The following is a 23,413-nucleotide window of genomic DNA, read 5'->3' on the forward strand; positions in this document are numbered from 1 at the left end:
GTGTGCTTGAGAGACATCCAGATTTGGCAGGGGACAGCACAATGTGTCACATGTAATTCTGAGTTCTTCTCCCCAGAAAGCCCAAAGTCAGAGTAATACTGAAAAGAAAGGTAGAGGGAAGGAAATAAACAAAGGGGCGGGATTTTCAGGGTTGGCAGAAAGTGAAGTGGAAAAGAGGATGTCGTTTAGTCAATGATCAGCAAAAGGGAAAGGCATATACCAGAGGGAAGGGGAAGTGTGGAGAAAGAAGGGAAGGGAAAAGTCTGGAAAGAAACTGGGGGCAGAGGAAGGACTAGCAAAGGGGAATGCGAGGGGGAGGGGAGGAAAGAAGGGGCGGGGGAAGGCCTTGGGGGAGCTGAGGCCTGAGCAAAGGCTGGTGGGGGGGTCAGGAGGCAGCCACCTTGCAAGACTGCTGGTGCATGTTGAAGGTGCTGACGATGCCCTCGGTGACCTCGCGGCCGGAGCGCTCCACCAAGTACTCGGCCAGCCGGTTGGTCAGGTAGGTCTTGCCCGTGCCGCTGGGGCCCGAGAGGACGAGGCGCCGGTGCTTCAGCAGGAGGCTTATGTAGTGCTGCATCATCGGCTTGGGGACCAGCGTCTCGAACACCAGGCTGTCGACGCACTTCTCCTTCAGACCTGAACCCCCAGCCCCAGAGAGCATGAGCATGACAGGGCCCTGAGGATGGCAAGGCCCCCGGAGGGCATTTCTTTCTTCACCTAAGAGCCCACTGAAAGAACTCATTCCTCTGCCCCATGGCTCCAGAGGAACCCCCCAATCCCCAGTTTTGAAAACAAAGATCTTATTTCTAGGGACATGTTCGGAGTTACAGGTATATGGGTGGAGTGAGAAACCCAGGCTTTCTAGAAATTTCCCTGGGAAGGAAAATGGCTCCGGGAACAAAAGTTAAGACTGGATCTTACGCATCTTTTCATATCTCATGTTACTTAAGTACAGTGAACTACACGTTGTAGCTTCTCAGTAAATCCTTGTTGAATGAATGCGTGACGGACTGTCTCATGTTCCCCTCCCTCCCTCACCCCATATCGCTGCACCCCAAAAGACAAAGACTGACCTTTGAGGGAGACCGATATGTTGTTGACACCTCGGCGGCAGGGAGGCATCTCTGGGGGCTCCGCATCCAACACCCGCTTCACGTGGCTGATGCTATAGCCGTGGATCGACTCGGGGCTCAGTCCCAGGGTAGAGGCTGGGTCCATCTTCGAAAGGTAGTCCTGACAGAAGAGAAAAGGAGAAAAAAAAGTTAAGGGGGAACAGCAAGATGACGCAAACCCAGAGGTACAAGCCACAGATTTCAGAGGGAACAGAAGTCCATGGAGAGAGGGAAGAACCTATGTTTTTCCTAGTTGGCATTTCTCCACGAAGCGTCAAAGGTCCCCAAGACCCCAACGCCTGGAAGGCTCCATACGCCGTGAAAGGACGAACAACCTTTGTGAGTACATGTGTCCCTTTACCTTGAACACTTGGAAAACAGCTTCATCCAGCATCTTCCAGTCCACCTTCCCGCTGACCTTGCTACATCCCAGGAAGAACTCCTGCTGCTTCAAGTCCTACACAGCCGCGATAGAAAGAAGTGTGCGAGCCTCAGTGAGGTCCCTCCAAGAAAGGGGGTGGTCCTAAAAGGCCTTAGCCGTGGGGTACTCTGGTTTCGGGGGTATTCAGAGCCCAGATATTCTTGGATACATGGTGTCACAGGCCGCCCTGGAGTTCCTTACCCCTTTGATGATGTGCTGGGGGGGCATCCGCACCACCACCCGAAGGCTCACTTCCTCCTTTGGACCACAGGTGCTGATGCCATCCATGGGTGACAGGTCTGTCGGCAGTGAAAACAACTATTAGCTTTAGGGGCCCCCATGGGCTTTCCTAAACCTTCCAGTCATCATCCCTGCCCAATGACTCTTTACTACCAAGAGGAAACAGAAACTCCAAAACTGAAAAGCAATTAGGGTCGAAGGACCAGAACAGTTCTTCGTGTCTCATGACACCGGGGTGCGCTTGGTTTAGGCACCATCGACCTCCGTGACTGAGAGCGGTGCCCCCCAGAGCAGGCAGGACGGGATGCCAGTGACCCAAACCCATTTCCTCCTGCCACCCTTAGAGGTTCTTCTCCCAACATGTACCTGTGTCGGTGAGACTTGGGCTGGAGGAATGGGTGAGGGCCAGGCCCAGGGAGCGGCGAGGGGAGGCTAGCGCAGACGATCCGGGGACCTGCCCTGGAGTGGAGCCCGATGAGGGGCCTGGGGCGACCTTTAGCCGGTCGTTCTCGGCTTTCAGCAGGTCCACCTCCAGCTGCGGCGAGAACAGACGGGGCCGCGGAGTTGGACGGATCTCCAGGCACGGTCTTCCCCCCGCTCAGCTCTGCGCCCAGATACCCACCTGCATGTTGTGCATTGTCTCCCGAAGTTGGTCCAGTTGGTGGGCGGAGTTGAGCGCTTCCAGGCGGATGTCGGTAAGCTTCATCTCTTTCTCCCACAGCTCGGAGCGCAGTTCGGATACCTCTTTCTTCTCCGGTTCCTCCTCCTCATTGCCATGGAACAGCCTAGTGTGGGGGACCGGGTGAGCAGGGCCCCTGGAAGAAAGTGACAGTGAAGCCAGGCCACATGGGCCAGCTCTAGAGTTACGAGGGGACACGGAGATCCTTGGTCACTGGTCTCAGGGACGATCAGCAGTGGGCGGGAAGGTCTCATGCGCCCCAGGGGAGACCTACAGTGTGGTGCTGTTTGTCCAGGGGCAAACAAGGGGCTTAACTACCACCGCCGGCCAGCGGTGTATACTAGTCCCGGGCTGGGTGGCAGGCAGACAGCACTTACTCCGTGACATCTACGCCCACAGAGGAGGAGTTGGAGGACTTGATGGAGGGCGAAGCAGTCTCTGTGGAGCTGTGCTGTAGTTTGGGGGATGAGGGGGCGGAGGAGTCGGGCGTGGCAATCTCCTCAATGTCGGAGTAGGAGGAAGCGGACTTGGGCCCCTTTTTTATGCTGAAGGCTTTGTTGAAGGAACTTCGAAGCTAGAAGAAAGCAGATCCAGGTAGAGAGACGTCAGGGCTCCGCTCTGGAGACTGGGGGAGGACTGGCTTGGGACTTCTGAGACGGACAGCTGTGCAGGCGGGATATTTGCTTGCTGTCATTAAGCCTCCCTCTTAAGGCTTCGCTTGACTCATGGAATATGGACACAAGAGTTGCCTAGAAAGTAGGGCTGAGAGAAAGTGAACTGTTCTGGCTTGCTGCTGTTGTAGGCTATGGGAACTTCTTGGGTCTGCTCTCTCCCATGGGGGAACTAGGCCCCTGAGGGGGACAGACAGAAGCCCCCAGAGGTCACATGGTGGCCAATCTCTCAATGATCCAATCCCACCTTCTCCAGCAGACCAATTACTGCTCAGTCTAGAGCCTCGCTCACTTTGGGTCTCAGGATCCACCCTGACCATGGCTCATCGGATCAGAATCCATCTCTCTATTTACCTAGTAAGCAGAAACTGGCCATATGATCCGGTGGAAATCAACGGAAGGGATGGTATCAAGTGGTATCTTTTAGTGTCTCTCGTGCTCAGCACATCCCAGAATGGTGAAAACAATCAGATACAAGTGCTTTCTCCTATTCCCACTCAAATGTCCTAGAATAAGGGATATTTCCCAGCCTCTCCTCAGAATACGTGGGAGACTCTAATGTGACCATAGCTTGTTTGACCTTAGGTGTTGATGAGCTTGGGTGTTAGGGCTGTGAGCTAGAGATGCAAACCAGGGTCCTGGCCCACCCGTTCGCATGCATCCAGACAGCATGCACACACACAGGGACACAGAGATGGAATGGCAGCAAGAGACAGAGAGTAAAGGAGGGGTCGAAGGCTGTAGGGGACACAAGCAAACCAGATCTTTGGGACAGTGAGAGAAAAGAAAGGAAAATTCGAGGGTACTCTTTCAAAGTGTCTCTTCTGTAACACAGGAAGGCTGTTAGGTAAATGAGGAGAGCTGATGGTGGTGTGTGTTGGGGTGTCTACCCGGGAGGACATAAAGGAGGACCAGTCTGGCTGCAGTGGGGATAGGAGAGAGAGCATGTGTGCAGTCAGCTAGAGTGTGCGTGCAAGGGGCAGAGTATCATGGGGTAGTCGAGGCTCAGGAACCCCATAAAGCTCAGTTCTCTGCAGAGATGAGGAACCGAGCGTAAAAAGTGGACTTGCTTGAGTTTGTGGAATTGAAGGAAGGCCTGGGACTGGAACTCAGGCTTCTTAATTTTCAACCCAATGGTCTTCTCCACACTGTCGCCTCATGGGAAGCTGTGTGTATATGAGAGAGACAGAGAACGAGACAGAGTGTGTGTGTCTGTGTGTGCGTAAGTGTGTGTGCATAGAAAGAGATCCCAGGACCACAATCTGCCCGAGGCACACGTCCCGTAAGGTCACAAAGACCGTGAGTGAGAGACAGTGGTGTTCTCTGTGTCGTTCAGGGTTCCCAAAGCACAACGGCTGGCAGATGTTCATTGGTGTTACGTGGTGAAGGACTCTCTGAGTCCAGGAACAGCGGATCAAGCAAAACGAAACAGACTCTTTACTAGGGGACATCTCAGAACGTTCCTATGTGGTCGTGCACTGTAGAAATGCAGGGCTTTTCAAATTGGAGGATGGCATCCTTGTTTTAAGAAGCACTGCTGTGGACTTGTGCGTAACACCTGCTGGGAAATGCCAACCTAAAGAGTCAAGTTGAAACGATTATCCTGGCCTTTCAGGCCCTTCCTGTCTGCATCCCACCCTACTCAGTGCTCCAGCTACACTGATTTCGTCCCTGCAGAAAGCATCTCCACACACTGTCCTATCACAGTCCCAACTCAGTTTAGCCTTTACCTCCTCTGTGGTGGTTCCCTGGCCTCCTGTATCTTAGTTTCATGTATGAGCGCCTCTAGCACTTACTGGCTGAACCATGCATTTTGGCACCGCTGGATTGTCATCAATATCATATGTACAATATTGCGTTTTGTCTGCCCGCAATTCTGCAGGCTCCTGGACGGTTCACATGACAGACTCCACTTTTCACATCCTTCATAACACCTGGCGCAACGTTGGGCTAACTTAGTGGACCTCAGATGTCTGGCTTGTAATGGAAACTCTGGTTTCACTTTCTGCTTGTCTGAGACGATACTCTAATCCCTGAAATGTCTTTGGAAGCTCCATGAATGCTCAGAGGGTTTCAGGTTTTCAGGTGGTTTGAGGGTGCCCTGGACTGGATCATATCCTCTCCTATCTCTGGTTCATCTCCCTATAGAGCTAAATCTTCAGGCGAGACCCAAACTGAACTGGCCTTTGGGAACTGTGGTTGAAATAATGTTCATCCAGGATTCTCTTCCATGTTGGGCTTCTAGGGTTTGAAGGAACAAAAAAAAAATCAAGAAAGCTCATTTTCTGGATCGGAGGGACTCCAATTGACTGCTTTTATAACAGGCTGATTTTGTAACCAGGGGAAGACAGGAGGGAATAGATCAGGATTTTGTTTAACTTTTCCATTTGGCCCCCAACCAGACCACTCCTCTGTCCTCATGTGGGGGCAGCCGTGGATGGACCATGCAGTGGAGTGAGTTAGGAACTCTGGGGTGGTAGTTACGGTTAGTTTTATGAGTGGCCGCTCTTTCTTTAGGGGGAAGGGAGTTGCTCTGGAAATGGGGAAGGTATGGCAAAAGGAAAGAGAAAACAAGGAGAGAGGAACTGGGTCTCTTACCTCATAGACCTGGAAAAAAATAGGGATTTGAAGTCAGCATTTTGAAGGGAAAAAAAAAGAAGCAACACTTAATCACTCATTTCACACAGCTGGGACCCATCTGTGCTATACAAAGGTTTTGGGGGCCAGTCCTATTGAACAGGGGACAGAGGAGCAAGAAGTCTCCATTGGGGGATCCTCTCCTTGCCACAGCCAGCGAGGAGCTAGAAGTGTTTTAGATCTGCCTACGCAGTTTCAGAAAGGTCATCCAAAGTCCGTTTAGGGCTATCAGGAGCCAGCCGGGGGTTGGGGAGTACTCTCTCTGGACTAGTCAATGGTAACATAATGGTTCCTTTTGAAGTAAGATGGAAAGTTCCACGAATACCTCTCCAAAAAAAAAAAAATCGAAGAAATGACCTGCAGGAGCATCTAGAATGAATGGCTTTGTTCAGAAAATCTTCTCTCCATAATATAGAAGAGAATGGGCGTGGGGTGGGCAAGGAGCTTGATAGAACGTTCCCTTCTGGATATTTCCTTCTGTTGCCAAACATATTTGACCTAATCAAAGGCATGGAGAGCCCAAGGAAAGCGGGTGTGCACAGGGTTGGAGGGACGGCCTAGGTACACGTGGGACAGGATGGGGATAACAGGAGAGTTTAGCAGACCTTGCTCTGAGCAGACGCCTGGGGCTTCGTATTCACCCCAAGGCACCATGTCGTGGTTAATGCTGGAAGGAACGGACCCCTATGCTGAGGTGGAGGTGACCCACCATGGCTCTACATAGTTCCTGCCCCCCAAATTTGGACCTACCCAGCTCTTTTTTTTCTTCTTTTTCGCATCAGCATCCTTGCTGCTGCCAATGCTGGAGTGGCTGGTGATGCTGTTGAGGCTCGAGATGCTGTCCGAGGAGTTCTGTCTCTTGATCCGGAGTTCTAGGGGCCAAGGACAAGGGGGAAGAACACACACAGGGTAGATTTAAAGAAGACGCGGGACTTAGGGCAAGTGTAGGGGCAGAAGGTGGAAGAGAAGGGCACCAGCAACTTCTCCGTCCATGTCATTCATTTTTTGAATCATTCTTTCAACACTTATTGGCGGCCAATCATGTTGCAACATTAAAAAAATGCTAACAGTAAAAAATAAGAAATGATCCCTGTTCTCCAGAGTTCCCAGTCTAGTAGGATAAACAGCAGTACATAAACTAATGAACTCCACCTGAATAAGTCTGAGAAGGGCTTAGTGAGCGCTGGCCCTCAGTACCTCGACGGAGACATCAACCTACCATTTTTTTTAAGTACCTCTACCCCCAGTGTGGGGCTCGAACTCACCACCCCGAGATCGAGAGCCACACACTCCACCAACTGAGGCACCCCTCAAGCTACCATTTTTCGTGATTTTCCCCAGCAATACTCGGGTGCCTGGTGCTCCATGGCCAAGTATAACTAGCCATGTGTCCTGCATTTAACCGGAAGGAGCTTTAGTGGTCGCACCTGACAGGTAGAAAATCTTTTCGGCACTCTGAGAAGGTTTGGAATGGCACAAAGGATGACCCACTTTCCCATCACAGGGAAGGAAAAAATTAACGAGGGAGAGATGTTTCAGTCTTGAAAAAACAGAAGTTCTTCAGATGGGAACACTGGAGAAACTATTTGGGCTGATGAAAAAGTACATGCAAAGGCCCTGTGCTGGGCTCCGGCTTTGCTTTGGGGCAGCTCAGGCAGACTGGAATGGAAACAGGACAAGGTACACAGCAAAAGGTGAGGGTGAGGGTGGAGGGTAGGCTCAACCAGCTCAGGAGAGCCCTGAATGCCTTTTAAAGGAAACGCCTTTGTGCCATAGGCAATGAGCAAGAGCAGCAGAGATTCCGGAGCAAAGGCAGACTAGAATCAGATTCTTTTTTTTTTTTTTTTTAATAGAGAGAGAGCAAGAGCAAGCAGTTGGGGGGGGAGGGTAGAGGGACAGGGAGAAAATCCTCAGGCAGGATGCCCACTGAGCACAGAGCCCAACGCAGGACTTGATTCAGGACCCTGAGATCACGACCTGAGACGAAATCAAGAGTTGGATGCTTAACCGACAGAGCCAACCCCGGTGCCCCAAGATATAATCAGATTTTAAAAACCTTTTTATTTTGAAACAATTATAGATTCACATGAAGTTACAAAGAATGCACAGGGAGGTCCTGTGTACCTTTCGGCCAGTCTCCTCCAATGTTAGCATCTTGCCTAGCTGGAGGACAAAGTCAAAAGACTGGGTTTTTCACAGTGCTTACTCTGTTAACGTGGAGAGAGAGGAAGTGGAGGGAAACCAGGTTAGAGGTAGGGGACTAGTTAGGTGGCTACTTGCAGGCGTCCTCCTAGAAACAAGAGCTGTTTAGCGAAGATGTGGGTAGTTTCTGGTTCTTTTCTCACTCTCTCCATGACCAAAAAGCCATCGTTAGACTCTAATCTTCCTCTCATACAATTGGGAAAACAAGATCCTAGGACCTACCAAAGCTCAAAAAGCACAAGGAAAACCTTTTGTTCAGAGATTATCAAACCACGTTTATGATCCTACAGAGTATTTCCAGTTACTTCAAAGGTGCGGAAAATTCTCAAGAGAACGTGCTGACTTGAAGTAAAGAAATTTCCATTTGTATAAAAATGGAAATATGTATCTCTCTATGTATTTGTATATGCAGAAAATTATTTCTGGAAAGATTCACAAGAAACTATTCACAGTAGTTATCTCTGGGGAGTGAGATTTGGAGGGGGGTTCAGGGAGAGGGATTTTATATTTTACTACATACCCTTTTGTGTAGTTTACATCAGGGGCTGACAAGCTTTTACTGTAAAGGGCCAGACAGTAAATACTTTAGGCTTTGTGGCCATATGGTCTCTGTTACACCTAGTCAGCAATGCTATTATTGTATTAAAGCAGCCATAGACAATATGTAAATAATCAGCGTGGCTGTGTTCTTGTAAAACTTTATTTAAAAAACAGATGGTGAGGGCCACGTGGATGGCTCAGTCTGGTTAAGCTTCCAACTCTTGATTTCAGCTCAGGTCATGATCTCAGGTCGTGAGATCGAGTTCCGTGTCTGGCTCTGCACTCAGCACAGAGTCTGCTTAAGATTCTCTCTCTCCCTCTGCCCCTCCCCCACCCCTCTCTCTCACTCTCAAATAAATAAATAAATCTTTTTTTTTTAAAGATTTTTATTTATTTATTTGACAGAGATAGAGACAGCCAGCGAGAGAGGGAACACGAGCAGGGGGAGTGGGAGAGGAAGAAGCAGGCTCATAGCGGAGGAGCCTGATGTGGGGCTCGATCCCACAACGCCAGGATCGCGCCCTGAGCCGAAGGCAGATGCTTAACCGCTCTGCCACCCAGGCGCCCCTAAATAAATCAATCTTTAGAACAGAACAAAATAAAACAGGTGGTGAGCCAGATTTGGCCAATGGGCCATGGCTTGCTAACCCCTAGTTCACATTTTCCCCCAGAACATGTATTGCTTTTATGATAAAAATAAATTTAATTAAAAATGAATTAACTAAAAACAAAATGAAGGGCAGCAAAATAAGCGTGTGCATCTGTCTATCACCAGTTACTTAGAGTTCCAAGTAGTTGTGAGTCTATCGATTAAAATTTAAAAATACACTATATAGTACTTTTAGAAGCCAAGGGTATTTTAGAATCAAATAATCTTCAAAAAGTTAGGAACTCTTTTGTGCATTTTTAATTTTATGCCATGTACATTTATTACTTTTTAACACATAAAATAAGGGTAGGTATTATTGCTCTGAGCATTTAGCTTGTCGAATGCTCCTAGAAATCCTCCTGACCAAGTTGAGTCTGGGTCAACCGCAATTGAGGAAAACATGCAAACTCATAGTAAAAGACAGAATTCATTTACTTATTCACTTAACAAATACGTATCTGAAGAGTAAGGTGCACTTGGGAAATCAGAACTAGCTTAACATTCCAGATTCATCGCTTATGAGCTGTGTTTGACCTAGTGATTTATCTTCTCTGATCTAATTCTCAACTATAAAATATAGGGCTGTTATCTGGAATAAATGAATACAAGTACAATCGTTAGAACAGTGCCTAGCATATGCCAAGTGCTCAATAAAGGAATTTTTTACTAGTGCCATAGTTGGGATACAGAGTGCAAGAGGAGAAGCGGTGGAAGTGAAGCTAGAAAGAAACATTTGTCTTGGATCAGGAAGAGGATAGTAGGCCATACACATGGGCTTGGAGCATATTCTCTTTTCCCTTTAACTTGTTTTTTCTGAAATGTTTCAAACACACAGAAATACTTAAAAGCATAGTACAATGGACACCCATACGCCCCTTCCACCTAATTTAGCAGTTGTTACTATTTCACTGTATTTACACTTGTGCGTGCTCTCTTTCTTCCTCCACATACACACAAGTGCATACACGTACACAGAAGAGCACACATACGTACAGATATTTTCTTGAATAATCTGAAAAGAAGTGGCAGACACCACGACACTTGGCCACGAAATCCTTCAGGACGCATCTTCTAAGAATAAGGACATTATCCCACAACATCATTATCACACCGAAGAAAATTCACAGTAATTCTTTTAAATTAATATCGAGTCCATACTGCATTTGGAATGATTTCTGATCTCAACTGACATGATTGGATTACACTGCGGGGAGCGTGAAGGAAGGACTGTAGCAATGCAAGACTAGTGAGGAAATTATTGTAATAATCCAGGAGAAGAGTGATGAAAACCAGAGCCAGGGTAAAGACAAGACAGAAAAGAGAGAGAACTGAGTATCTATCTATCTATCTGCATGAATCATGTATATAACTTGATGGCTTAAATGGCGAACCAGTGAGACATAAAAGATGTCTCTTATATTAGTGGTTTGGGTGACCACGCAGATGATAATACCCGAAATGGGCCAAACTGCAGAAGGGAAAGTGCTGGTCTTTGTATTTGTAAGGGAGGTGGAGCGAATGCCTTTTAATGCTGGACATGTTGAGTTGGGGACACCTATCAGCTGATCTAAGTGGGAATATCCAAAAGTATTTGGAAATAGAGGTACAAAATTCAGCACAGGGATACAGGTTAAGAAGACAGAGATTCATATTAAGAGGAGGTTGTAAAACTTATTGAGCTGATTACTAAACTCAGCAAGTTTGCAGGATACGAGATCAATATATAAAAAATCTATTGTATTTCTATATACCAGTAATGAATAATCTGAAAAGGAAATTAAGAACAACAATTCTATTTACAATAGTATAAAAAACAAATTTAACAAAAGAAATGCAAGACTAATATACTGAAAAATGCAAAATACCACTGAAAGAAATTAAAGAATATCTAAATAAATGGAAAGGCATGCCACCCTTTGCCTTCTATCTTCAAAAAGACCTTGACCCAGGCTTGCCTCGGTGGCACAGTCAGTTAAGTGTCTCTTGATTTGGGCTCAGGTCATGATCTCAAGGTTGTGGGATCGAGCCCCACGTTGGGCTCCAGGCTAAATGTGGAACCTGCTTAAGATTCTCTCTCTCCCTCTCCCACTGCCCCTCCCCTCACTTACGCTCACTAGTCTCTCACTCTCCAAAAAACAAACCAAAAAAAAAAGCTGTGGCTGGAGCTCTGGGAACCCAGTCCCTGAAGACGAAGTGGAAGGAAGGAATGGGGTTCTGTGTAGGAGTCAGAGGCGGTAGGATAAGGTCAAGATAGGAATGATGACTCAGAAGCTATGGGGAGAATTTAATGAAGAAAGGAGACCTTAACAGGGCCAAATCTTGGAAACCTTGGGATATTGCCTGTGTGTGCGTGCATGTGTTGGCGTGCGTGTGTGTGTGTGTGTGTGTGTGTGTGTATAGGAGAGGTTTTTTTGAGCCCCTACTATATGCTTGGCACCATGGTGAATGGTCACATAGATCTTCTGATTTGATACCACAAACGTCGGGTTCGGGATTATGTCTATTTTATACAAGTCAAGTAAAATAAGTACTAACAATTATTGGTTAAGTTCTGGAAAAATGGGGGTCCCTGGTGATTTCAGTGAAAGCAGTTTGGGATGGGTGATAGTAATAGAAGCAAATTATGGGGTTAGGTGGGTAAGAGAAGCAGAAGGTGAGTTTGTAAAGAAAGGAAAGAGATAAGATTATAATAAGAAAGGACATAGTGGAGGGCGCCTGGGCGGCTCAGTCGGTGAAGCACCTGCCTTCAGCTTGGTCATGATCCCAGAGGGGGATCACGGAGAGCCTGCTTCTCCTTCTGCCTCTGCCTCTCTGTCTCTCACAAATAAATAAATAAAATCTTAAAAAAAAAAAAAGAAAGGATATAGTGGATACATCTCTTGTCTTCTTTAAAGATAAAAGAGACTTTAGCAGCATTATAAGCAGAAGGGAAGGAGTGAATGGGGAGTAAGAGATCAAAGATGTAGACGTGTGTGTGCGCGTGCGTGCAATGGGTATCAATGCTAGAGGGAGCACCCCGAAGCATCAGAAAGGGATCCCTCTTGGCCAGAAAGGACAGGCCCTTCCAACAAAACGGGAGAAAAAGAAGTAAGGATTGGATGAACATAAATTGATGGAGTGGGGAAGTCGATGGAGTTCTTACTTGAAAATGTTTGTTTTCTTGATTAAGGAGGAGGCAGAGTCTACATTCAGAGTGAGGCAGGTCAGCGGTGGAGGAAGGGGCTGGAGAACACTGACAGAGGTTGGGGCTCACTGCTAGTGGACTAAACAGGAAAACAGACTACAGACAAGTGAGAGGACCATCCGACTGCCCAGGAAGCCTGCCTCGAGTCTGACATTGCAGGGTTTGGGGGCATCAGACCACTACTCACCTTGACCTTCTCTAGAAAAGCTTGACTGTTTGGTTGTTAAATGCTAAGGCTAACTTGTCATTTGAGCCCCAGGTAACCTCCGTGATCTTTGCCTCATTTGAAGAGTAGATTGCACCCCCCTGGAGAACTGATATGAGGGTCAAATAAGATTGTGTGTGTGTGTGTGTGTGTGTGTGTGTGTGTGTGTGTAAAAATGTAAAGTACTGATTTTTTAGGCTTTATTTTTTAGAGCAGTTTAAGGTTCACAGCAAAAATTGAAAGGAAGGTACAGAGGGTTCCCATATCCTCCGGCCCCCCCACATGCACCCCCTCGCATCAGCATCCCCCACCAGAGGGGCGCGTGTGTTACAACTGATGACTCTACGCTGACACATCATTATCAGCCAGAGCCCATAGCCGATATTAGGGTTCGCTCTTGGGGTTCTAGACATTCTATGGCTTTGAGCAAATGTATAATAATAGGTATTTACCATGACAGTATCATACAGTGTACTTCCGCTGCCCTAAAAATCCTCTCTGCTCTGCCTGCTCGCCCCCCCACCCCACTCAGCAATCACTGATCCTTTTAGAGCCTTGCCTTTCCCGAATGTCATACAGTTAGAATCATACAACAGGGAGCCTTTTCTCGTTGGCTTTTTCCACTTAGTAATGTGCCTTTGAGACTGCACGATATCTTTTCATAGCTTGAGAGCCCATTTCTTTTTAATGCTGAGTAATATTTCATGGACTGGCCACAGCACAGTTTCTTCATCCAGTCACCTACTGGAGGACATCTCGGTTCCTGCTAAGTTCTGGAGATGATGAATGAAGCCGCTATAAACACCCAGGTTCTTCTGAAGACATCAAATATTAACTCCTCTGGGTAAATACCAAGGAGTGCGACTGCTGGGTCAAATGGTAAGAATATATTTAGTTTTTTTAAGAATAAAGTGCTGCTTTAATGATGGTCTTTGACAGCACTTGGGCTCTGCCCTCAAGGTTCAGGGGAGGACCCATAGGGATGACCGGTCTGCTCTACTCTCCCCCATCCCCGGGGACGGCAGGGTCATGCCCCTGGCCCTGACCAGTCCAGAGCATCACGCTGAAGGGCATCAAAGAGCCTTCACCTTCTCAAAATCTGATATGGGACTTGGCATATTGTAGGCATAGATAAAAATCTCCAGTAACCCCATTCCTGATCTCCTTCCATCTGTGGTCGCATGTCCTACCTTTGGGTGTGGTTTCTGAGGCATTAAGGGCTCCCTGAATGACGGCCTGTGCTTCAGAGTTCTTTTTCTTCAGAAAGTCTATGGTTTCTCGTAAATCCAGCAGCTCAGTGTCCTGAGAGAGACGTGACAGGAGTGTCATTAGTTGGGATCGGGAGCACCTACTCTGCGCCAGGCAGGGGGCTGGACGCTGGAATTCTTCCCGACTTGATGCAGAAGGCAGGGGATTCTTCGAGGGGAGGATTCAGGGTGACGGGGCGGGGGTGGGGGGAGAAACCGGCGCTCAGGAGGGAGGGGAGGAGGTTAGCCCTGGTCTGTGTGGAGGAGAACTCCCAGCTCTCGTACCTTCTCCTCTGCGGTCTCTGCCAGGTGGCGGAGGCGGGATGTCATATTCACCAGGCTCTGCTCGAAAGCGGCCACTAGATTAGCCTGAAATAAACACGCAAGGAGGTTCCTAAGTTGCCTGACGCTAGGGGGGAAAGACAGGACTGTTACGGGAAGAAGTCTGAGCTGATTTTCTGTGTCTTAGCACTGACCTATGCCAACAACCCTCTTGGTGATTTCTGAATATTGATTTCCCTGAGCAGAAAAGGTGGAATCGCACATCTGGCTGGCCTGAAGAAATTTTCTGGTGGGCACCAGCTTCGACAGCATTAGGGCAAGGCAGGCTTCTGGAGGCTCTTGGACACTTGGGATCGGGTACCTGTCATTACCAGAGGTGGGACTGTCCCTCTGCTCTTCAGGAGGGCCATAAGCTCTGGGTCATTCCTATTATCTTGATTTAACGCCTCCATTGTCTGGCCCCCATGGGTCCAAACCTCCTCCCAGTAGTAACTGTTTGGTGCTTCTTTCCACCCCTGCTGTCAAGTGCCCTCCGTTCTTAACTCCATCCCTCTTCTCCTGGTTCCTGGTTTCTCCTGCCTGCCTTTGCAGGGCTGGAGAGAAGCAGCTCAGGAAAACTTCAGGGGTGTTCCGAAGTTTGGCCACTAGATGTCACGTGTGTTTCGTGAGGAGGAGGCCGGCCGGGGAGGGTGGCGCTGAGGCCACTTGGAGCTGGGCTAGCACTCTGAACTGTTCACCGGGCAGCAAGCTGTGTAGGAAAGGTGAAGGGAGTGAAGCATGGCACCAGAAAGGGGAACGCGGGGGGATGGAGAAGCAGCCATCACTGGAGGGTATCTGAGCAGGTCAGTGACCCTAGCAAGAAGTGGGGGGGCATATTCTGGGCCGATCCCTCATCAAGAGCTTGAGGATGTAGGTCTGCGACACCCGTCACTGCCTCTTGTGGGCCGCTGATTCTCTCCCTGTTGGGCCAACTCTAGTTTTCAGCCTCTGCCCTTGAAACATGCCTGGAGGCTACTTTCGTTTGAAGTGGCTGGTGGCAATCTGTCTGGGCCAATGTGAGCCGCCTCGTCCACGTGCACGCCCTATGAGCCTGGGCTCTCCTTGGCAGACCTTTGTTGTGACCCTGAGCTGTTGACTTTCACTGACTGTCCAGGGAACTCCTGTTGTCTTGGCCTCGGGGTATCTCTTGTTCACTTCTCTACATCCCTGCGAAGGTCTGCCAACAGCCTCCTTGGCGTCCCTGGACATCTCGTGAGGGACCCCAACAACGGCTGGCTTCCCTTCTCACTGGGGGCTCCCTCTGCTCTGGACAGGCGTTCTTCCTGTCTCCTACACATCCTCTCCTCCTCTGAACCTTCCCTAACCCTCAGCCCCACCAGGGTGCCTGTAAGACCTCAGGGCTGAGTAGTGGTGCCAGAGGGAGGCTGGCACTTGGGAGAGGTGAAATGGCTTGCTGTCCCTCCCTGTCTGGGATGTGCCCTCTGCGTGGGCAGCTGGGAAGTTCCGTGGAACATGACAAAAGCTCCGTCAGGAATCAGGGGATCCTGGAGAGTTCTGGCATCACGTCTCCTGCTTGAGGGCAGGGCTCCAACCCTCAGCAGGAATCTGCCTCTAAAATTCAGAACCCGTCCTGTCTGGGTGTTTGGTTTGTTCTCTCTTAGCCAAAGGGAACTTCCTGTTCGAAGAAAAATCGCCCTCTAAATTCATTTTCTTGGCTCTCACCCAGACTCGACAGCATGATGGCTGACAGGCTCAGCGTAAATGAACCAGACACACTAATGTTCTCTGTCTCCCTGGCGCCTCTCCCTGCAGCATCTCCCCGATGTGAATTTCCTGGGGTGTGCAGGACGTGACCCAGGCCACCAGGCGTGGTGGGTACGGCACAAGGGAGGGGAGAGGTGGTTCTTGCTTATATTACAATTTTTATGGGTTCCCCAAGAGTGGGAGACGGTGCGTGACATGAGCTTCCAACAAACTGGTGGGTGTACAACTTACGAGTGGAGGGTCTGGGAAAAGAGAAATAGTAGAGAATAACCAGTGTGGTAAGGGAACTGCTATTGAAATAAAATGGAAACATGCAAGATCTTGGTGGACAGTCTTCTACCTGATCCCAAAGGAAGACCCCCCGGGCCTGACAGCTGGGTTCCCCAGAGAGGAAGGGACAAGAAAAACCCAGAAACTCCTGCAGAAACTGCAGACATGGTTACTTTTGTGTGAACACTTGGAAGGCTCCTGCAAATCCGGCTCAGCTGTTGTTTACAGCTTTGGGGGAAAATGGCTCTTATGTTCTCTGTTTGCAACTTGGTCACAGGGGAGAAACTACCACAGCCTAGTGAGAGGAGGCGGCCTCGTTTCCCCCCATCTCGCAGGGTAGAAAAATCAAGGCCTACAGAAAGAGAAACTCATTCTACTGGGATGGACGGAGGGCAGGTTGAGGGCAGAAACAAAGAATTCTGGCTCCCAACCTAAAGCTCAGGTAATTTCTGCCACCTGCCCAAGGAGACGGCCAAGGAAAGGCAGTTGTGAGTGAGGCGGCTGGACTAGATAGAACAAGAATGTGTTTCTAAGCCGTGTCATGCTCGCCAGGCAGAATGCTAATAGCGAGTCCTGTGCCTGCCCAGCTATGGGGCCCGAACGAAGACAGGAACATACCGCCCAGGGCAGCGGCAAAGAGTTCTAAGGGCTCTATAATACATGACTGCTTGTGTCCATGGCCAACGGCAAGATTGTTCCCACCTCCATGCAGAACCACTGACAATCCTCCCCCCTTTCTCTAGGGAGTTCAAAGACCACGGGGCATGAACTTCTCCATACCTATTAATTAGGGTGGGGACAAAAACAGTTCTCTATAAAAATCGAGACTCAGAGAAGGAGAAGGCCAGTCCCCCAAACCTCTGTTGTAATGCTGTGAACAGGACCCGCTCCCTTGGACTCTAAGTCCAGGGGATACCTTACGAGAGAATTCTCCTCCTCTGGCTGAACTTCTCTGACTTATGGCCAAAGGAACTGCCTGGGTCTTCCCCTACTTTATGGCACTCACATTGGCAGAAAGTTGAGACGTCAGGGTGGCCACTTTTTCCTGGGATGACTCCAGTTCCCTACGAAGCTTCCGGATTTGCTGTGAAAGGGAAAGAAATACAAACTTATGGCCGCAGCAGAAGCAGGAGATCTGGAGGCAGAATGGGGCGCACTGGTGTTAACAAGCAGAGACAAAGGCTTCGCACCCTACCTCGGATTGCATCCTCTCCTCAGCCTGAAGAAGGAGCACAGAAGGAGAGAAAGAGAGAAGGAGGTAGTTACTACGGAGGTGAGGAAGCCAGGCCCAGTGGCAGGGCGGAGAACTTGAAGAAGTGTGACTCAGAGGTATGGAGAGGCTGAAACTCAGTGTTTTGGCCCTGGCCCCTCGCAAGATGGGCTGAGACCCTATCCTTGGGTTCCAATAAAAGATTTCTCTGGAGCTCGTCTCCAGCCAACTTTGTCATTGCCAAGAAGGCTAGGAAATGAAACTCTGGGTGATCTGAAGACTAATCTTTACTGCTGCTAACTTGAAGGAGTAAAGAATTAGGGCAAAACAAATCTGAGAACCAAGTTACACCTCACAGCCAAACGCTGTGTGCCCAGTCGGCTGCCGGGAGCACTTGGTAAATTCCGTACGCTATTAGGATGCTGGAGTCCTATAACCCTAACCCTACCTAGCCCACCTTGCCATGAATGCTTCCCACTTACCCTGCCACAGAAGGGGCTCTCTCATAAGGGGATTATCGATTTTTCAAAGGAGAGGGGAACCAAAGATACCAGAGTTGGCTCAGGAATCGGTGATGAGGCCAGAAAGACCACCGAGGAACTGACGCCCTCAACGGAGTGCTCCAAGCTCTAGGCGCCTTCCCCCGGCCCCACCCCAGGTCCACAAGGCATCATGAACAGGTAGAGGTGCCCCTCCCCCACCCAGTTCCCCAGCCAACACAGGTTCTGGGGAGCAGTGCAACAGCGAGCGAGGGGGGTGAGGGAGGAAGAGAAGTAACGCTCTTACTGAGGAGTAAGTGGAGGAGGCACTGGAGGCCAGGGACAGCACTGAGCCGTGAACTGAAAGAGAAGCAGGACACAGCGTTAGCAGAGGGCACCAGGGGACGAGGGGTTCCTGGGCAGAGCCTGAGGCAGGAGTTTGGATTCTGATTCTGGAGGGCATCTGGAGCAAACAAGAACGCCACAGGGGACCCAACTGGTATCACTACAGCCCCGAACAGGCAGGTGTCTGCTGAGGAGGCAAGGTCCTGAGCAGAGCTAGCCGCCTCCTCCAGTCTACATTCTCGGGCAGCCTGGGGATGGCGGGCCCTCGCTCGTCTGCTCCTGCTCCGTGGGGCACGAAGGTTCAGGGAGAGGGAAAGGAGATGATCGTGGACAGCCATCATCTTGTCTTCCCAGGCAGGAAAGTACTTAAGCTGCCGAAGAGGGGAGTTTCTCATCAGAGCAGCTCAGAACAAATTCTGCCCTCCGGCTGCGCCTCCTCTTTTCAGCTCTGGGGACCATGCAGATGGCCAACGGACTGAAGTGTAACATCCTCGTTCTGATGCTTCCCTAGCCCTACTGACAGAACCATAGTGCCCCTGCAAGGATGCCTCCAGGCTGAGCGGCCTGAAAACACCAGCGGGAAGTCTGCTCTCCCGTAAAGCCCGGTCTTCCAGGCTCTGGCCATTAACACCCACGTCACCGCAAACAACCATAGGGCCCTCCCTGAAGCTGATCTCTGGAACATTCTTGCAAGAGGAATGAGACGCCTAATTCTTTCCCAGGATTTAAGAGCCACCCTGACTCCTGATCTTTTCACATTTGCTGAGAGACTGTGGGGAGGAGAGGCGGCTGCTGGACCAGTCACGGGAGGAGCTACAGTTTTGGGAGCACTCCGAGGGGTACCATGTAACCCTTCCATGCTCCATTTCCCTCCCCCGGCCCCGATGGCAGGTGCTCCATCCCAAAGCCCCAGTGCCAGACGGTGCCACCCAAAGGTTTCTGGGCCCCCAGACCCTTCAAAGGGATGGGAAGAAAGAACTGAAATGGCCCCGACTCGATGTTCTGTGACTCATAGACTTGTGTGTGGTGGTGGTAGTGGCGGTGGTGGTGGGGGAGGGGACCCAGCAGAGCTGGAATGAGTGTGAACCGCGCTGGCATGAAGTCTCACCATCGTCCGTGGGGTCTCGGAAGGATCCTGACCGAATCATCCCCTTGGGTCTCTCGGCCAGGGACAGGGTGCTCCCCATTTGGGAGCCGCTGTACAGCTCGAAGGCCGCCTCGTGGGTGGGGATGCTGTTGGAGCGGGTGATTCTTGGCGTGGTGGCCGCAGTGGGACTCACTGGAAGGACAGAGGGGAGGGGGACAGGAGAGGGAGGGGGAGGGCAGGAGAAGAGGCAGGGTCATCAGCTCTCTGGGTCCCTTGGGGAATGGAGCACCAGGAGCATGGGAGGCACATGGTGAGGGGGGAGCAGGAGAGGAGGGGGTGGGGGGACGGTGGGAGTGTGCAGGCAGCTGGCGCTTAGGAGTGGGGTCTCTCCCGGGGAGATCGAGCCCTAATGCAGAAGGACCCTGCTGTCGGGAATAAAGGGGGAACAGCGTTTCCTATTTTAAAAGACCTTCCCTCAGCCCTGCCTGCCCGGGAACTGTCACTTTTGAAGGTCAGGCTGGGGGCCTGGCAACTTTTCCGAAACCTTGACATCACTTGAATATGCCGATGAAATGGGATGTTGGGGTTCCGTAGAATACAACTGGCAGCCGGGGAGGACGAAGAATTCAGACCAAGACTCAGATCTGAATGATGACAAAGAGGCAGCTAGAGAAGGGGGCCAGGCTATGGGCTCCGACGGGCTCGGCCTTACGGGAGGGACTGAGACGTCCCCCCACAAGCGGTGTCCTTCTAGGCCACGGGTCGGTTCTGACGCAGCAAGAAACACAGCCTTCTCTGCCCAGCCTTCCCCTGGCTGGAAGGTCAGACGATGGATGGAGCGGGCGGGAGTGTCAGAATCCGCTGAATCCCTGCTGACCGGCAGCACCTGCTGCCCTCCGCCCCACCCCCTGCTGGGCTTAGAGCCTCCCAGGGTTCACACCCGCATGGAGAACCACAGAGGCAGGTGGATGTCTACTCCCTCCGTAAGGACCCGTGCAGAAGACGATTTTACACCTCCCTCGACCCTGTTGAATACGTAAGGTGACCACGGTTTAGCCCAGCCCCTTCATCCTGCAGCATCAACGCATGTCCTCTCGTTTGGTCCTCAGTGCACCTGGCCCCGTCGTCCACCTCACGGCCCTTCAGCCACCAGCTGACCTTTCCTTACAAATCCCTCCCTTCTTCAGGCAATATGGTCCTGATTCCTAGTTTTCCCTCAAATTCCCCACAGCAGCCCCATAGCCTGTTACGGGTCCTCGTGTTCCCTTACTGCGTTCCTTCACTCGCTGAACGAGGAGGTAGGTCTAGAAAGACATGGCAAACCACACGCCTGTCCCAGGCTCTGTCCTAAAGCGGTTCCCACCGGGCCCATCACGGCTTGCTGCTCCCGGGGTCCGGCCTCTACCTGAAGCTTCCTCCCCTCCCTGCCTCTGAATCAGCAATCTCCTCCTGCTTCCCTCGCCAGCCTTTCTCCTCAGGCTCTTGAAAGGGTGTGGCCAGGACGTGTCTTCAGCGGGGCCTTCAGGGCAAGGCTGGTCCCGGCCCAGCCACAGCAGCTGGGGAACCCGTACTTTTCTGGGTTTGGAGGCAGATTCCAACGTTTGCCATCAACAACTCTTCCCTCCTTCCTCTCTGCCTGCCCAGCCGTTTAGGATGGCTGCCCTGGGCGTGGCGGCTCCTTTCTGGCCAGACTGCCTGCTCCCTGCACTAGTCTGACGGCTTTCCCGTGCCATCATCCAGACCCCGGATGCCACAAGCACCCTACACCTGGTGCCCGGGGCGACTTTTCAGTTGAGGATCTTGGAGCCCTTTGCCTTCCGTCTGAGTTTGGGTGGATAAACTGAGGCACCAGGAAGCGACCCAATTGAGTGGGAGTCATAGAGGAGATGGAACCCGAAGCCCAGCTGCCATGCCTCACACGGCAGGGTGAGCCCTGCTTCATCCCGTGCCACAGCAAGTGACCGGAAACACTGACCTATGTTGGTAAGCTGGCCCTTGGCGCTCAAGGACATGGAGAGCGCAGGGGGGGAAGGCAGCTCTGACTGGTCGTCGGATTCGGGCAGCCCACCAATGGTATGGGAGTGTCGCCTCTCCTTGGCCTCCTCCTGGGACTGAAGCTGGTACCTGTAGGAGACAGAAGGACTCAGTCTGCGCAGCCACGAAGTGCTATCAGAGGCCTGGTGGCTGTGGAGGTTCTGAGCGCAGGACAAGGAAAAGGGGGAGCGGACAGAGCTGCCTGGGGCCGGGGGCGGGGGCGGGCACAAGACACGTGCTGACTCAGCATCTTCTCCTACACCATCAAGGGGGTCCCGAAGGACCAGCAGGTCTCTCTATGAGCCATCCTGAGGTGGGGACTGAAATGACGGAGGGGGCACGAGAGCCTCGACCCCAAAGGTCAGGGCAGAGCTTTGCAGCTCTGTATGTGGGCTTCCAAATCGCAGGAGTTCTTTACCTCACCAAAGAACTCCGTGCTGCGGTCCTGGTGGAGGACTGGGGTGTCCTGCTCTTGCCCATGTGAATGACCCCCGAGGCAGCCTGTTCTCCCTCCAACTTTGAGGGAGGAAAATTACAGAGCGGACGTGTGGTCAGGATTGGGATAGCACGGGCTGGGACAGGCAGGTGTAGGGTTCCCATGTGCCGACTTGTTTCTCCTCTGTCACCAAGGAAGAACACTGGCTACACAGCTGACTCACACATCACGGTAAGCCTGGGTAGGGCGCTACGAGGCACACGCACAGGGACCGCGTGCAAGTAACTCAGCTAAAGGGGACACTGAATTCATGACTGGGGCTCAGGACAGGTGGGGTTACAGTTCTTCATACAGACCAAGAGCCCCAGATACAGGGAAAGGCAAAGACACTGAAGGGTTACCTGAGCCCTTTCTTGGGAAGAGTGTTCCGATCCCGCTGATTACTGTGCAGAAAAAAAAAAGAGAAGCATGTGAGTCCGCCTTAGAAACTATTTGGGACCATAGGTTTGCGGGACATAACACCTGACACAGGACATCAGACTGTGAGCTCCTTTATCTCTCTAAACAAAATAGGAAGATAGCTGCAGTCCGCCTCTGGGCTTACACGTTGAGAGGTTCACTTGAAATGCTAAATGTTTTTCTCTGTTTGGGAATCAGGATGTGGCTAGCTATTTAAAAGATCCTATTAATGTGTGATATAACAGAAACCAGTCTGGCCTCAAAAGCAAAAGCTTCGGATGACAGGTGAAACTTACTATGAAATCTTGGAAAAGTCATTTAACATCTGTGTACCGGTGCCCCTAATGTACAAGCATCACAATGATAATATAATAATAATAATAATAATAATAATAATAATAACAACAACGTATAAACATAGTAATGTAAAACTCCTACTTATCTCATGGAGCTGTTGTGAAGCAAACGAAATTACTTAACGAGTGTGAAAAAATGTTCAGAGTCACAATGTGGCAATCAAAGGGCCCGTGTTACTGCTGTTGAAAAGAGCCAGAGGCATGGGGACAGACCCAGGCTCAGCTGTCTCTATCCACCCACCTGTCCAACTGCCCAGTTCTGGGGCTTCCGCTCCAGGTCAGCTCTTCTGTCTCTTCCTCTGGGGGTGCAGCGGCGGGGGCGGATGGGGTGGGGCCAGGAGTACTGCTGGGGAAGGCACTGGGCAGGCTCATTGGCATCTGGAGGGACTCCATGCTCCTGTGCAGGCCTGAGAGTTTGGGGTACATGCGGGTCTCTTTGGGGACACTGAAACCACTCATTAGCTCCAGGCCCTGGGAGAAGCTGGCTGAGTTAATATTGAGAATGGGTGCTGGACTGGGGGTGAAGCAAGAAGGAAGAGGGCTCCCGCTTGCTGAGCTTGTGGGATGCAGATCTGGGACCTTGGAAGCGTGGGCATCACTCGATGATGGCAGATCCAGACTGTTGGAGTTGACCTTGTCTAGGTTGGCTAGTGAGGGTGGCTTGACAAAGCTCTTAGCTGTGGCCCTGAGGGAAGTGAAAATTAAATAAAGTATTTAGAACCACAAAGTTCCAGAAGCAAGAGGCAGATGGGACCTCAGAGTACTCCTAGTCTAGTTGCCCCGTGTCTGGCTGTTTAAGAGCAGAGGCTTATCCCAATGTCGTGGAATACGTCGGAAGGAAATCTGCTGTGTCTGACTTGGGGTCCTTCAAGTCTTAGTGAGGGGGACGGCACATGCACGTGGG

The 23,413-nt window shown here is 50.7% G+C and overlaps 1 protein-coding gene across 6 annotated transcripts in view; it reads right to left on the bottom strand.

Annotated features, from left to right (window-relative positions):
• NAV1 (neuron navigator 1) overlaps positions 1–23,413 on the bottom strand; it is a 242,771-nt gene that overhangs the window by 9,251 nt on the left and 210,107 nt on the right. For 3 of the 6 annotated variants that reach the window (XM_045787676.2, XM_087857256.1, XM_087857259.1), the window contains 17 exons: positions 22,751–23,194; positions 22,096–22,137; positions 21,200–21,348; positions 19,246–19,416; positions 18,100–18,152; positions 17,299–17,322; positions 17,110–17,187; positions 14,073–14,156; positions 13,731–13,842; positions 6,511–6,632; positions 2,830–3,026; positions 2,396–2,588; positions 2,140–2,308; positions 1,735–1,832; positions 1,474–1,569; positions 1,074–1,233; positions 401–636 (listed from right to left, as the gene is read on the bottom strand). In XM_045787676.2, coding sequence (XP_045643632.2) covers positions 401–636; positions 1,074–1,233; positions 1,474–1,569; positions 1,735–1,832; positions 2,140–2,308; positions 2,396–2,588; positions 2,830–3,026; positions 6,511–6,632; positions 13,731–13,842; positions 14,073–14,156; positions 17,110–17,187; positions 17,299–17,322; positions 18,100–18,152; positions 19,246–19,416; positions 21,200–21,348; positions 22,096–22,137; positions 22,751–23,194 — 2,428 coding nt within the window. The remainder of the gene's footprint in view (positions 1–400; positions 637–1,073; positions 1,234–1,473; positions 1,570–1,734; positions 1,833–2,139; positions 2,309–2,395; positions 2,589–2,829; positions 3,027–6,510; positions 6,633–13,730; positions 13,843–14,072; positions 14,157–17,109; positions 17,188–17,298; positions 17,323–18,099; positions 18,153–19,245; positions 19,417–21,199; positions 21,349–22,095; positions 22,138–22,750; positions 23,195–23,413) is intronic. The other 3 variants (XM_087857252.1, XM_045787678.2, XM_045787682.2) reach the window with 3 other exon arrangements.

The sequence above is a fragment of the Ursus americanus genome, chromosome 2 (genome assembly GCF_024610735.1).
Source record: "Ursus americanus isolate L20-20 chromosome 2, mUrsAme1.1.p, whole genome shotgun sequence".
In the NCBI taxonomy this organism is placed as follows: domain Eukaryota; kingdom Metazoa; phylum Chordata; class Mammalia; order Carnivora; family Ursidae; genus Ursus; species Ursus americanus.